We start from the raw sequence: 13885 nt of genomic DNA on the forward strand, positions 1-13885 counted from the left end.
CCTGCCAGCCTCCCAGGGCTCGGGCTCTCTGCATCGATGGGCTTTGTCATGCTGTGGTGAGCCCAGGCTGGACTGGGAAGGGCGAGTAGAGCAAGTTGCTCCCTGCAGGTCCCTTTCCCAGCTGTCTGGATGCGAACAGCGTGGTGCTGCTGTCCCAGGGCCAGGGGGCAGGAAGGAACCCCGCTGTCCCTGATCCTGTTCCCCAGCTAGGGCTGCTGCTCCTGCAGGGAGCCGCCGTCGGCTGCTGGAGCATCTGCTGTGTCCCCATCCCTGCGCCAGGGGTGGGAAACTGAGGCAGGGAGGGGGTTGGGGACCTCCCCGTGGTCCCACAGTGTGGCCTTGGCAGACCTGGGAAAGGTGCAAGGAGCACCAGGATGCTAAGCCCCTGCTTTAGTCAAAGACCTGGCTTCTGCCTGCTTTAACTTCTTCAGAAGCAGGAGGCTGTGTGCATTTCCCGGGGCCTCCAGAGGATCTGGTTAAGGCATATGGATGGCACCATCAACTAATTCTGCTTTTCCGTATCTAGGCATCTATGAGAGCAGGACTGTTCTGGCTTTTTTTATTTTATTTTATTTTATTTTATTTTATTTTATTTTATTTTATTTTATTTTATTTTATTTTATTTTATTTTATTTAAGCAGATTTAAAGATTTAGTATTTCTGGGGCTCAAGGTTGAACCTACATAAATAAGCTACAGTTCTGCTTGCTGCTAGTGCTAAAAATCACTGAAAGAAGCTTTTTACGGTAAGTCACCCCTATTATTCTTGAAGGTATTGTGATGTGGCTAGAGATATGAAAAATCCCTGGAAAGGGCATTTTGAATGCTGTATTAACCTTCCATTACTAAAACCCTGTTATTTCAGAGGAACTTTGCCTGCCTATGTACCAGTTCTCTAGGAATGCAGGAATCCAACAACTGCCACAAAAGCCACTCACATTAGCAGCCTGCTTGTGAATTTTAATTAAACAGGAAATGCCACTCATGCATTGAAATTCAACATCCAGAATATCTCTGCTTTACTCCTTTGATGTTTCCCATCCAATTTGGGATGAATGTCCACATGTTCTCCTGAGACGCTTGGAGGAAAATCGTTCTGGTTTATTTACAGTAGGAAAGCATTTTGTAGGGTCTTTTATTCCAGAAGCGTTTGGGTGTCTTTACAAACTGTTCGCACAGACAACCAGCACCGTGGGGCTTTGCAGCACTGAGCAGCTCCAGGGCTGTGCACAGCCTGGCTGTACCCAGCAGCGATGCGCGGAGTGAGAGTCCTGACACAGAAATCAGGGCATGATGGGCAAAATTAAGCTGTTGCAGGTCTGGTAACATTGGCTCCCTTGTCATATTCATCCCAGATTAGTCACCAAGTTTTGCTGGGATTTTTCTGTATTTCTATAGTAGAAACCACCGACATGAGCTGACTGTATCACTGTAAGTTTTTCATTTGCACGTGGTTTTAAACAAAGAAAGTGTCACCGCTGTTGGGCTGATCCCTCCCACACCCTCAATTTCTTGATTTGTGAAAGTACCTTCAGCCTTAAATCATAGCAGTTCTGCACCTCTGTTATCACCCAGACATTGTCTTAAAATTCATAGCAGGGGGCACCCCAGACTGCTGCTGCTGTCCTTTGCAGCCCTGTGCAGCACCGTCACCACGTGGTGGCTGCCCTGTCACCGCAGGTCGGACTCACGGGTGTCCTAGCAAGATGCTCTGCGTCTGCTAAAGTGCTAGGAAGTCTACACTAGGGATATCAGAGCAAGAAAATTATAGATCCTGAGCTCTGTGGAGACTGGAGCCTGCCAAGCCCAGCCATCCCATGGTGTGCTGGGCCATGAACTCCTGGTGACTGGCCAGGGGAGGCCTCTTGAAGCACCCCAGGGACACAGAGCACACACATCCTGCTCACCAGCTCGCCAGCCCCAATTTTCTCCTTCACTTCCTCAGTTTTCCTTAGAAGTCTCCAGTCACTGACAGCTGTAGTTTATGAGCTCAGATGAACGCAGACCTTGAAGTACTCTAGCAGAGCCTGGCCGCAAGATGTCACAGTTGCTTCATGGAGCTGGCACAGTCCTGGCCATGTCCTGCACCCCAGCCCATGCACATCTGTATGGAGGTCTACAAACACACGTGCTCACTCACAGCATTCTTTTCTTTTCTTTTCTTTTCTTTTCTTTTCTTTTCTTTTCTTTTCTTTTCTTTTCTTTTCTTTTCTTTTCTTTTCTTTTCTTTTCTTTTCTTTTCTTTTCTTTTCTTTTCTCTTCTCTTCTCTTCTCTTCTCTTCTCTTCTCTTCTCTTCTCTTCTCTTCTCTTCTCTTCTCTTCTCTTCTCTTCTCTTCTCTTCTCTTCTCTTCTCTTCTCTTCTCTTCTCTTCTCTTCTCTTCTCTTCTCTTCTCTTCTCTTCTCTTCTCTTCTCTTCTCTTCTCTTCTCTTCTCTTCTCTTCTCTTCTCTTCTCTTCTCTTCTCTTCTCTTCTCTTCTTTCTCTTCCTTTCCTTTCCTTTCCTTTCCTTTCCTTTCCTTTCCTTTCCTTTCCTTTCCTTTCCTTTCCTTTCCTTTCCTTTCCTTTCCTTTCCTTTCCTTTCCTTTCCTTTCCTTTCCTTTCCTTTCCTTTCCTTTCCTTTCCTTTCCTTTCCTTTCCTTTCCTTTCCTTTCCTTTCCTTTCCTTTCCTTTCCTTTCCTTCCCTTTCCTTCCCTTTCCTTCCCTTTCCTTCCCTTTCCTTCCCTTTCCTTCCCTTTCCTTCCCTTTCCTTCCCTTTCCTTCCCTTTCCTTCCCTTTCCTTCCCTTTCCCTTTCCCTTTCCCTTTCCCTTTCCCTTTCCCTTTCCCTTTCCCTTTCCCTTTCCCTTTCCCTTTCCCTTTCCCTTTCCCTTTCCCTTTCCCTTTCCCTTTCCCTTTCCCTTTCCCTTTCCCTTTCCCTTTCCCTTTCCCTTTCCCTTTCCCTTTTCCTTTTCCTTTTCCTTTTCCTTTTCCTTTTTTTTCTTTTTCCCCCTTTTTTTCTTTTATCCCCCCCCCCACCTTTTTAAATATATATATATATATTATACTTAAATTTTGTTTATGTATTTATTTATTTATAATGCAGAGCAAGCTTGTTCATTGTGCCCTAGGAAAAGTTAGGCAATTATTGTTTCGGCTCGTTTTCTGGCTACTGGTTTGGTGTATATAACATCTTAGCCCGCCCTCAGGCCCCAACCCACAGGGAACGATTTGGAGCCAAGTGGAGGCTTTTTGGCCAGGTTTGCTGAGGGATACAAACACTTTTCGCTGCCCAGAGCCACTGGACAAACATAGCCTCCCTGCAGCCTTCAACTCCCCTTTGCTGTATGAGTGCAATCTTATCTCACTGCAATCCTCACCCTACTGCTGGCTAGGATGAGGCAAGTGGTTTCCCACTAGAGGACAGTGACACCCCAGTCCCCATGTGATGCTTCTTCCATCCTGGTCACTCCGTACTGACTCATTTTTCTTGGCCATGTGTCATTACACCAGGATTTCTCCACTAGCAGTAAGAGCCAAGGAGGTGCAAAGCCTGGGCAGCACTGGAGTGGGGTTACTCTTGGACTGTCTGTACCAGCTTTGCCTTCTCACATCAGGAATTGCCAGCATTTGCTGACCTTCGTTTTGGCTTTGAGTCCTTGCTCCCTGGTGCCAGGTGCCTTGGTTTCCTACCGTGGGTCACCCAGCGGCTGCCTCCAACATCCTTTCTGAGAGTGACGAGGCACCGGAGCATGGAGAGCTTACGGGCAGGGCTGGGGCACATCTCTGCTGCTTGGTACGTAGTGTTTGCCTCGCTCCCTCTGCTTCCCTTTTTCTGCTGAAAAACCTTCAGTAAATGGATTAGCTGGGCTTGCCAGGCAAAATTCTTCCTCCATCTCTCCTGCCAGGACGGGGGAGATGGGATCAGCCTGGTGGGGTCTGATCCTGGGGAGGGGGTTGCAAATTGTGGTGGGAGAATCCTTCTCCCCACCAGGTTTTCTGGTCTCTGGAGAGTCATTCCTCCTCTGAGGCCTGAGAAATGGTATTTCTTCCCAAACATTTGTTTTCATTAGACATTTAAATAGCTCTATGGGACATTTCATCCTGTCTGCAATGGCCAAATTCTTATCCTTGGAGATTTCCTCTGGCACTGAACATTAGTGTGAAACTGTTTTCTCTGATCGGCTCAGTATTTGTCACCTTAAACTTGCTGCCTTTTGTCTGCTTTCCTATTAAGAAGAAGGGAGAGCAGAGACTCCTACTCCACCTCCTCCAATCCATTGAACTCCTTTTAATTACAAGGCTAACTAATGATTTCCAGAGCGGCCAGGCACCTCCTCTTTGCTTTTCTTGCCCCAGCATCCTCTAACTAACCACCAGAGCCGCTCCTAGCCATGGCTAGAGCTCAGCCCTCCAAGTGGCTTTATTATGGTTTTTATAGAATATAATGCTTTCCTCTGCTGATGTTAAAGGAGGAGCTGTAGCATTGTAATTGGCACTTCAAGAAATGCCTTGAACTTTCCTGGCCCATGTGGCTGCAGGAAAGACCTCAGTGTCAACAGCTCGGCTCGGCAGAGAGGCAGAGTGAGACCAGAGGCACTCAGAGAGGGAGGTCACAAAGCCCCCTAATTAGTGCCTCTCTATTTCCTCTGCTAACACCCCGCCACTTGTTCTTTGCACAGGTTGAGTGTCTGTGCCTACTGTGAAGACTTTCTGTTCCCAAGGGTGAGCAGGATGGCGGCAGATCTGTGGTGCATTTACTCCAAGCCGGTCCCTGCAGGCAGCAGGGAGCTGTGGGCCTTGTTCCTGCAGTGCTCCTGCCTCACCGCTGTGGTCGGAGGCCTCTTCTACAACTGGCTCTTTGCCTCCCTGGAGTACTCCTGGCACCTTGCTGTGGCCATGGCTGTCTCCTTCAGCCTGCTCCTCCTCCTGACCCTGTTCCTGGTGCACCCTGCCCGCTGTGTCTTCAGCATGATCATGCCCACGTTGGGCACCAAGCAAGGTCGGAAGCTCCTCTTGTCGACCTGCATCATGATTGTGGCGGTTAATGTGACCCCAAACATCGTGAGCAACATTAAAACCATTCTGCAGGTCATCAAGTGCATCTGCAAGAATTCCTCCGAGAGCTTGCTGAACTCGACTGCTCTGTTGGGGACAGCTTCCTGGGAGTTTGGGGAGGAGATCCAAGCAGCCGGTAACTCCATTAATATTTGGAGGCCTATGAACGGGCATTTTAGGTTTTCACTGCTTCACAACAGCTCCCTGATTAACCAGCAGATGCACCTGGCTGGTGAGAAGGTCAGGAGGGACTTTTTGGCTGTTGAAGAACTGGTCAAAGACTCCGTACGAGTGGGCAACAAACTGGTTGCTGGCTTTTCCGTGCTCTACCTCTGCTTTGAGTCTGCGTGGTATCTGAAAAATTACCTCACCAACCTCCGCTTTGACAATTTTTACATCACCAAGAAGCTGGAGCGTTTAGCTGTGGACAGAAAAACTCCTCACCTGCTGGGGGGCTCGTCCAAAAACCTCATTCGGCCCACGGGCCTGAAGTTGTCCCGGGAAGAAGTGCTGCTGTGCCTGGTGCAGGCCCTGCGCCTCACTGTGGCCCTGACGCTGATGCTGGTGGTGGTGGCAATGGACCACGTCGCCTTCAGAGTGGCAGACACAGCCGTGAGGAAGGTTGCTCATCTCTCCGTGGTGCCCGTCACGCTCAGCATCAAATACAGCGTGAGTGCCAGGTCCCCTCCTGCTCAGGACATGCTTCTGTATCGGCTTCTCTGTCCCTCTAACTAAGCTCTGCTTGGGGCTGCGTTTCTGTTCAGTGTTCAGGAGGGATGGAGAGAGGAGGGGGCTCGAGACAGCTGCTACTGAAAAGGAAAAGTCACAGAAAAGTGTCAGCCACAGTGGGCAAAATATCTCCTGCACCATGTCTGTGGGGGGGGGGAAGGCACATCTCTTGGCTTCCCTCTGTGGGGTACCTGCTGTGTTGTACCACATCACGGGAGGTGTCGGTGGAGACAGCTACCTGTGGGGCTTTACATGCTGCCTTCTTCCCTCCCCAGCAGCCAGCTGGACAAGCAACACAAGGCTTGGGTATGTGGGGAGGTGCAAAACCAGGCACAGCCTCAATTTCTCCTTCCAGTGCAGCACATACCTAAACAGCAGCTCCCAGTCCCAGCTTTTTAGCTCAGATTCCTGCTAATAGTAAAACAATCAGGGCTGAGAAACACACCCTAATATTCAAATATGCAGCTCCTGGTACCCTCTAGACTATATTTCACTGTGAATCTCACATGGAGCACCCCATCACGGTTGCTGTGGCAGCAGGTGAAGATGACGGGACTGGATCTCACCGTGCCATGTACTCGGTGCCTACTCCAGTTGCAGTTATTCCTGCTCAGCCTGAGGCACATTTCAATTCCCTGTCTCACTGCACCCAAACAAGCTGTAAGGGTGACTGCACACCTCCAGACTGATATTTCTGTGGTAACCAGTTGGGTTTGTTCCATTCATACCCCATTTAATCTCTTACTCTTTTTATTCCAGGCTAAAATACAGCTCCTGCCTTTTATACTGAGTCTGCTTCAGCTCCCTGACATAGAATCAACCCTGCGGGACTTTGAGAAGAGTTACCATCACTACCTGACCTTCAGCTCTGCCCGCTGCAGCATCAGCCCCCCGCTGCCCCCCAACCCCTCTGTGCTGTTTGTCATGGTGCTGCTCTTCTGCATCATCTATGCCACCGTGTTTCTGGAAACCTACGCACGCCGCCTGTGCAGGAAAATCGCGGCCTCCTTCTTCGAGAGCCGGGAGGAAGAGCGAGCACTTTACCTCTACAGCAAGCTGTCCAGGAAGCATGCGGAGGAGCAAAGCTGTCCAAAAAACTGAGGCCTCTTTGGGAAACACGAGGAAACACCTTGTGGCAGTGGCTGGGTGCAGGCTTCTGCAAAGGGATCACCAAATTCATTTTTTTTTAGAGTCAGAGAAGTGGTTGGAATCCAGGAAAAATATTTGGGAAAAAAAAAAAAAAAGAGAGAGAGAGAGAGAGAGAGAGAGAGAATGAGAGAGAGAAAAGCCAAATGTTAATATTTAATATTAATTTAAGAAAAAATTGGCAAAACTTACTAGTCTTTTTTTTTTTCTTTTTTTTTTTCTGGAGTCAGCTCTTCCAGGACCAGTGGAAAAAAGACCTGATATAGTTCATATGACTGGGATGACTGGGAAGATGTTGGCAGTATTAGGCAAGGCTAACTGGGAAATATGTGGGAGTCAGGGTGGGGGAAGAGCTCCTTTACCTCCCCCCGGCCCTGCTGGAGGAAGTGCACACTTCCTTTTTCTCTGACATTATCCCACAGGCAGCAAGAAGGAAAACCCATTTGAGATGATTAATTTAATTGTTGAGGAGTTTTTCTTTCAGTTTTTGTGCATAGAGATCTGTGTAGGTGGGATAATTATTAGCCTTTAGAAGATGGTTTATTCACACACACACACTCACAAAAAATGTTTTTTAGCCTGCTGACATGCATTGAAGACCCACACGACCACAAGATGGGCATGGACCCACCTCCTGGGCATGGGTGGGGGTGGAAATCAGCGTGTGAGGACTTGCTGAAATCACTTCACCAGGCCTCTCCAAAATAACACAGATAAAATAGTTGAAGGACCGCAGAAGAGGATGAGACCAGCCAACAAAAGGTCAGTTCAGGCCGATGTACTGGGGAACTTTACAAGTGTGAGGCTGAAACCTGACAGCCGAGCCCATGCTCAGTGGGGAACAGAAAGGGGCAGGACGTGGAAGGCTGGACTTGCCTAAAGCAGTAGCTTTATATGTTGGGTTGCTTCAAATTCTGGAAGGATGATGCTGTATCTAATATGCCAAAATTCATCACTGGAGCCACATCTGAGACATCACTTCTGAAAGAGAGGCAGATCAGAAGCTGTGTAAGGGCAACAGCCAGAAGGAGAGGAAGCTAAACTGGTGCTGGGTTAAAAACAAAGTAACTTTGCAGCTTCATTTCTTCAAAGCATCTCTATTATTTTCCTCTTGTCTCCCATTAGGGTTTTCATTAGGGTAATTATTTGACATAATGCACTTCAATGAGATTAAATTACAGAAGTGAAGTGGCAGCTGCAGATACAAAAAATTCTCTCAGCGTCTGAGATGCTTGAAACAAAGTAGGTCTGGATTATTTTTTAAGCATCTATCTAACAAAACCCTGGTGTATTTATCTCCCCAGGTTTCTTAATTCCCTGCTGTTATAATGATTAATCTAAGCACCTTTCTGCCTCTGCAGCTGCCAGAGTGCTTTGTCATGAGGTTTCTCTAGCAAACACTCTGTGATGTTCTGTTTAGGGAAGGAGAAAGATTTCCACGTGCCCATTGAGTAGCCAAAATTACCTGGAGCCAGGGGTTAAAGATCTGCAAGGAGACCAGGGGAACCCTTCATTTGGCAAGCCAGCAGCACGTGGCCTTCCAACGAGCACATCTTTTAAAGCAGTTTTCCTTGAGAAGACTCATCTTTTTGGCAAGAGACATACAGTATACGTACATACATACATACATGCATACATACAGAGACATACATTACCTTTTAAGAAATCATTATTTTTCAGCCAGTAGCATTTGGAAAACCTCCCTGAGCAATGTCCAGGTCCAGAGATGGGTCTCCAGGTTCAGGTGGGGGTTTGGAGCAGAGAAGATCCCAGAGCTGGACTCCGAGGACTATGAGCCACTCAGAGTGTCCCACTGCATCCTTCGCACTGGTGCTGCCTTGCACTGGTGTGAAGGGCTCCTGAAACATCCATTTTCAGCCTGAAAATTCCTCTTCGCTAGGAAAAACTGACCCTGGTTCGGCTCAGTTCTCCCTTCTCCTGTGCAGAGCTTCCTTCAGCTTCCCCCTAAATTTTAACCACTAAAGGCTAATTCTGGAAACTTTATGCTTCCAGACAGTAAAGTTCAGCATCAGAGAAGCCTTGATTAGGGTAATTACATCAGCTTGAAAGGATAATAATCAGCGAGGCACTGCTGCTCTGCCCGTGCTCCTGGAGTCACAGCCGTCATACACCATCCTGAGGCAGAGATGTGCTGTCTTCTCTGTTCTGCAGGTATGTCTGCAGGGACTAAGGAGATTTTATTTTTGTTTTGTTCTGTTTTGTTTTATTTTATTTTTTGGTGCACATCACACCATTTTTGCTTGTGTCAGTGATGGGAGCTGTGTATAGCAGAGCCCACCTTGCATGCAGCACCCACGGGCCAGTTCTCCTGCCCTGTTTTGTGCCTCTGCCACAGGAGGCAGCTGTGGCTTCGCCCATAGGTTTCAGCTTCAGCAGATGAAGAAACCAGCAAGGGGAGAATTTGGGCTTGGAAGGAGCATCGGAAGCAATCAATGGTCTTTTCTCATGGCAATGCTGGGGTTTGTTCACTGGAAAGGAGGGCAATAAATGCGATGTGTTACACCATCAGTGTCGTGAATTGTCATTGCGTTGGTGTCAGAAGTGTGGGTTTGTTTTTTTTGTGTGTTTTTTTTTGTGTGTTTTTTTTTTTTTTTTTTTTTTTTTTTTTTTTCTGATGTAGGAAGAAAAGTCACTTTAATAACTTATGGTTATTTTAGAGAAGAAATCATATTGGTGTTAAATATGTGTGCGCTGAAGGCTGATGGAATTGAACACCATGGCGAAACAAATGCACCCGAGGCTGCCATTGTTGGGGTCGGTGGCACCACCCGACCACATCATACGGAGATGACCATTGGAGCTGTATGGAGGAGAAAGGGGATGTTGAAAGCTGTCTCTGCATCACTGTGCCACTTACCCCACTTGCTTTGCTGATGAGAAACTAAATCAGAAGCTGTGACTTCCCTGTGCCTTACCCATTGCCCAGCATCACCCCAGAGTGGTGCCAGCACCATGGGGACATCCCAGGAGCTGGTGGGGGCTGGGTCCTGTGCTGGCCATGTCCTATAGGGAACCTTCAGGCTCGAATTTAGGAAGCAAATGTTTAGGAAACATTTAGGAAGCTCAGTCAGGGTTTTTTTTTTTTTTTTTTTTTTTTTGGAGAGGATTAGCTATATTTGAGGCTTGAGCCATGTCTGAGGCTTACTTTACTCCTCATTGAAAATGGATTTGCCACTTCTTTGGGAAAGGGAATACAGAAAAAAAAAAACACTGCACCCACTCTGCAGCTTCCTCACTGCCCCCGCGGGCTCTGCAGGGCTGGATTTCACCACTTCTGGCAGCTGGGGAGCTGAGAAGTTGAAAGTTCAGGGCCAGGCACTGGTGGGTGCTGAGGACAGAGGCAGGGCTGTGGGGCTCTGCAGGAGCCAGTGGGCAGCTGGCAATGGGGCCAAATCCCCTTTTTAACACCCCTGTTGCTCATTAATGCCAACACCAGCCCAGATCTTTGCTGATGCCAGATGTGGGCATGTTCGCCTGTTTTCTCCTTTACACTTGTAGGGGTTTGCGGTTTCTTACCAAACTAATTAAAGGCGTTAATTACATGAAAGAAAGGCCCACGGATTGCTCTTTCCTCCACTAGTGTGGTCAGCCCAGGGGATGGAAAGATCCTCAGGCATGGGACAGGATCTGCCCTGAAGCCCCTGTTATCCTTGGGGTTTTGTCATGTATTTTTGTGGGTTTTCACCTTAAACAAGTGCAAGTGTAGATAACATATACGCTAAGTTCCTGCTTCTGGCTGGCTGGCTGGGGAAATGAATGGCCTTACTATATAGCAGCAAATGTGAACTGTCCAGCTAAGGTAATGCTCTGGGAAAGATTTCATTCAGAGCCACAAGCCTACATCCACCAGAGCAGCAAACCAACCAACCAACCACCTCTCTCCAGAAATATGTCCTGAGTTTTGATCAAAGTCCATTTGTAGTGTGTTTATCCTATTTATAGCCATAACTGCAATGAAGAAGCAATGGTTACGTACACCAGCTTTTAGAGAAGGCAATATAAATAAACACAAAAGCTAATAAAAGCTATTTCACAGCATGGTCTGTACTCTGCCCAGCTCGCCATGCCACACTGTGATGGGAGGACAGAACTGCTCCCAGTGCCACCAGTACCACTCATCCCAGTAACGCTGCTGGTGTTGAGGATATTCCTCCAAACCCTACGGACAGCTGGGGATGGGGAGAGCCCCTTTCAGACAGGGTTTTTGTGCCGTTCCTGCAAGGAACAGCCTGCTCTGGGGCCTTGGCTGGGCTGCAAGGTGCTGTATTGGGTCTGGCTGGAATGTTAACTTTCCCAGCAGCAGCCCATACAGTGCTGTACTCTGTACTTGTAGCTGGAACAGCAGTGTTATCACATCAGTGTTGTGTCTGCTGCTGAGCAGCAGTGGCACAGTATTAGGCCTTTCTCTAACCCTCCTAGGGGGTGGGCAAAAGGTGAGGAGAGAAACATCACCAGGGCAGCTGGCCTAAACCAATCAAAGGGATATTCCATACCATGTGATGTCACACTCAGCAATAAAAGGTGGAAACAGGAAGAAGAGGGGAGGGGTGGGCACTCGTTGAGAAGACGTCGGTCCTCCTCTCGAACACCGGCTGCATGCGTTGAGGCCTTGCTTCAAGGACGTGGTCAATCATCGCTCATTTGTGGGAAGTAGAGAGTAATTTCTTTCCTCTGCACTTCCATATAGCCTTCATTTATTTTGTTTGTTTGTTTTCCTCCCTTCCTTTTATTTTCCTTTTTTTCCCCTCCCTTTCCCCTTTCCCTTTTTATTTTCCCCTTAGTTAAATTGTTAGTTCATGGTAGTCTTTATTTAATTATTATAATTATTTCCCTTTAATTAAATTATCCTTATCTCAACCCGTGAGTTGTTCTTTGCTTTACTTCTCCCCCTCCTCATCTAAAGGAGGGGGAGTGAGAGAGCGGTTGTGGGGTTTAGCTGCCCAGTACGGTAAAACCACCACAGGTGCTGCTGCCAAAACAAGAGGGATGGAAAAGAGACGAGGTGTTATCTTTAGAGGTAAGAGGTGATAAACAAACCGCTATCTAAGTGCAAAGGTTGCCAGAGGCTGATTTGAAGCAGAAGAGATGTCAGCACTGTGCTGTCCTGAACCAATGCCCAGTACTGTTAAAAAGTGACTGTTTCCTGCCTTGGGGCTGAAAGCTTAAATTCATAACCCCCTCCAGAACTGCAGGTGCTCCCTGCTGCTTCCCTACAGCATGTGCTAGCCTGGCAGGGGGCATGGACGTGGACTAACCTGCCTCAGCAGAGACACCCAGTGCCATCTGGATGCCCTGGGGTGCCTGGCATCTGTGCAGGGTGGCAGATGTGGTGCATGACCGTCTGCACCCATAGCTGAACACCAGGCAGAGCATCCCATCACCCCTAAAAAGATACCAGGTAATTATCCGGGAGTATCTGCCAGATGTGAAGCAAATTGAGGGCTTTTAGAACCTTGTTCTTTTGAGCAAATTATTTTAGAGGCTAATTGTTTTTTCCAAGGAGGAACCAAACTGTGTTGAAGCGAGTTGGAGATGTGAGACAGCTGCAGAGAGACCAGGAGTGATTTGCAATGCACAGGAAACATTTTCCTCATCATGGTTCTCTTGAATGCAGATTGGTTCACAGTTTCAGTCTGAACTCGATGCTTCATATTTTGCAACTGCACATTGCCACATCAGTGGTTCGTAACAAGCCCTCAGTCCACAAGAACCAAAGGAGAAGCAGCAGCAGCAGTGCTGGTTTTCCCAGGTGGCTGACTGCCACTGTGTTTGGACAGAAGCCCATCATCCAGGCATCTTCCAAAGCCCCTGGATTTCCCAAACTCCACACATCACCAATTTCCAAAGATGCTGGGAGGTTTGACAACCAGCTCTCTTCTCAGGCACTCAGAGCTGATTCCAGCAGCTCCTCTTGTACCACAACCCCCCAGTTCAGAGGGAACACGAAGTGCTGTGGCTCATGGACTAAATGGGGGTGAAATTAAGTCAGGGGCAATCCTCTGTGCTTGGGCAGCCCAGTACCTCGCAGTGCTTCCAGGGAAGTGCTTTTGGGTTTCTTTGCAGATGAGCAACAGAGGAAATGAAATCACTGGCAGAAATGTTTTCAACTAACTGTTTCTTATTTATACGCTGTCCCAGCCTGCCATTCCTCACCCCACTTGAAATAGCTGGTGAAATGCACTGTTATGTCTGAGAAGGGAGAGAAATCAATTCTGCAAATTCCTTTTCCGCAGAGATTATGAATAAAAAGTCACCTAAACCAGCAAAAAGTCACACTTGAAATGTGGTGAGAGATCCTGGGGCAGAGAAGGGCTTTAAGCAGTAAGCAGCGGGCAGGAAGGGTCTGCGCTGCCCCCTCCTTCCCCTGTGTGCCCACCACGGCCCAGCCAGAAATTGTCTTGGACAGGGGGAGATCCAGGGCTTTGATGGTAATTTGTCCTTTGAAGCAGGCTGAGAAACTGAAATGACCAAGTTCAAAGGCTGAATGCTTCCTCTTGCTTCAGTCAGAAATCTGTCACGAGTGTTTGGACAATAAAGCACCAGGAAAAAAGGTTGTGTGGGTTAGGGGAAGGGCCAGGCTGGGCTGGGCTGGCTGCAGGCTGTGTGCTGCTGCTGAACACCACATCCTCTGCCCTACACTGCAGACAAAGGGGAAGGAAGGGAGAGAAGGGTCCAGGGGCTTCAGCAAAGGGCTGGGTTGCAGGTTGGGTTTCATTTTCAGTGCTGCTGCTGCTCAGCTGAGAAGTCTGACTTGTTTGAAAGGACTCAAATCCCAAAGAAAAGCAGAGAGAGTCAAAGATGTGGCTACCACGCAAGTCCCCATCCCCTCAGAGGTGAATTTAAGTTTTGCAGAGAAATGCAGAGTAGACTACAGATGCTGGGAGGATTCTTTCAGTGTCTCTTTCCAAAACACTACAGAAGCTTTCATCACGGTGAAATTACACTTGGAAGAGGAGCA

General features: G+C 48.0%; 1 protein-coding gene across 1 annotated transcript; it reads left to right on the forward strand.

Moving 5' to 3' along the window:
- The first annotated feature begins 3486 nt into the window (after positions 1 to 3486).
- OCSTAMP (osteoclast stimulatory transmembrane protein) lies at positions 3487 to 9432 on the forward strand. The gene is made up of 3 exons (XM_027442867.3): positions 3487 to 3769; positions 4656 to 5700; positions 6520 to 9432. Exons 1-3 carry the CDS (start codon positions 3726 to 3728, stop codon positions 6859 to 6861), a joined length of 1431 nt encoding a protein of 476 aa, XP_027298668.2. The 5' UTR covers positions 3487 to 3725; the 3' UTR covers positions 6862 to 9432.
- The last annotated feature ends 4453 nt before the right edge of the window (positions 9433 to 13885 follow it).

This window comes from Anas platyrhynchos, chromosome 21, assembly GCF_047663525.1.
Source record: "Anas platyrhynchos isolate ZD024472 breed Pekin duck chromosome 21, IASCAAS_PekinDuck_T2T, whole genome shotgun sequence".
Classification (NCBI taxonomy): Eukaryota; Metazoa; Chordata; class Aves; order Anseriformes; family Anatidae; genus Anas; species Anas platyrhynchos.

Excerpts from the sequence above, each read along its gene's own strand:
- OCSTAMP (XM_027442867.3), top strand. The coding sequence starts at position 3,726 with ATGGAGAGCTTACGGGCAGGGCTGGGGCACATCTCTGCTGCTTG. Across the intron at positions 3,770-4,655 it reads GGGCACATCTCTGCTGCTTG|GTTGAGTGTCTGTGCCTACT; the intron begins GTACGTAGTGTT and ends TTCTTTGCACAG. Across the intron at positions 5,701-6,519 it reads CGCTCAGCATCAAATACAGC|GCTAAAATACAGCTCCTGCC; the intron begins GTGAGTGCCAGG and ends TTTTTATTCCAG.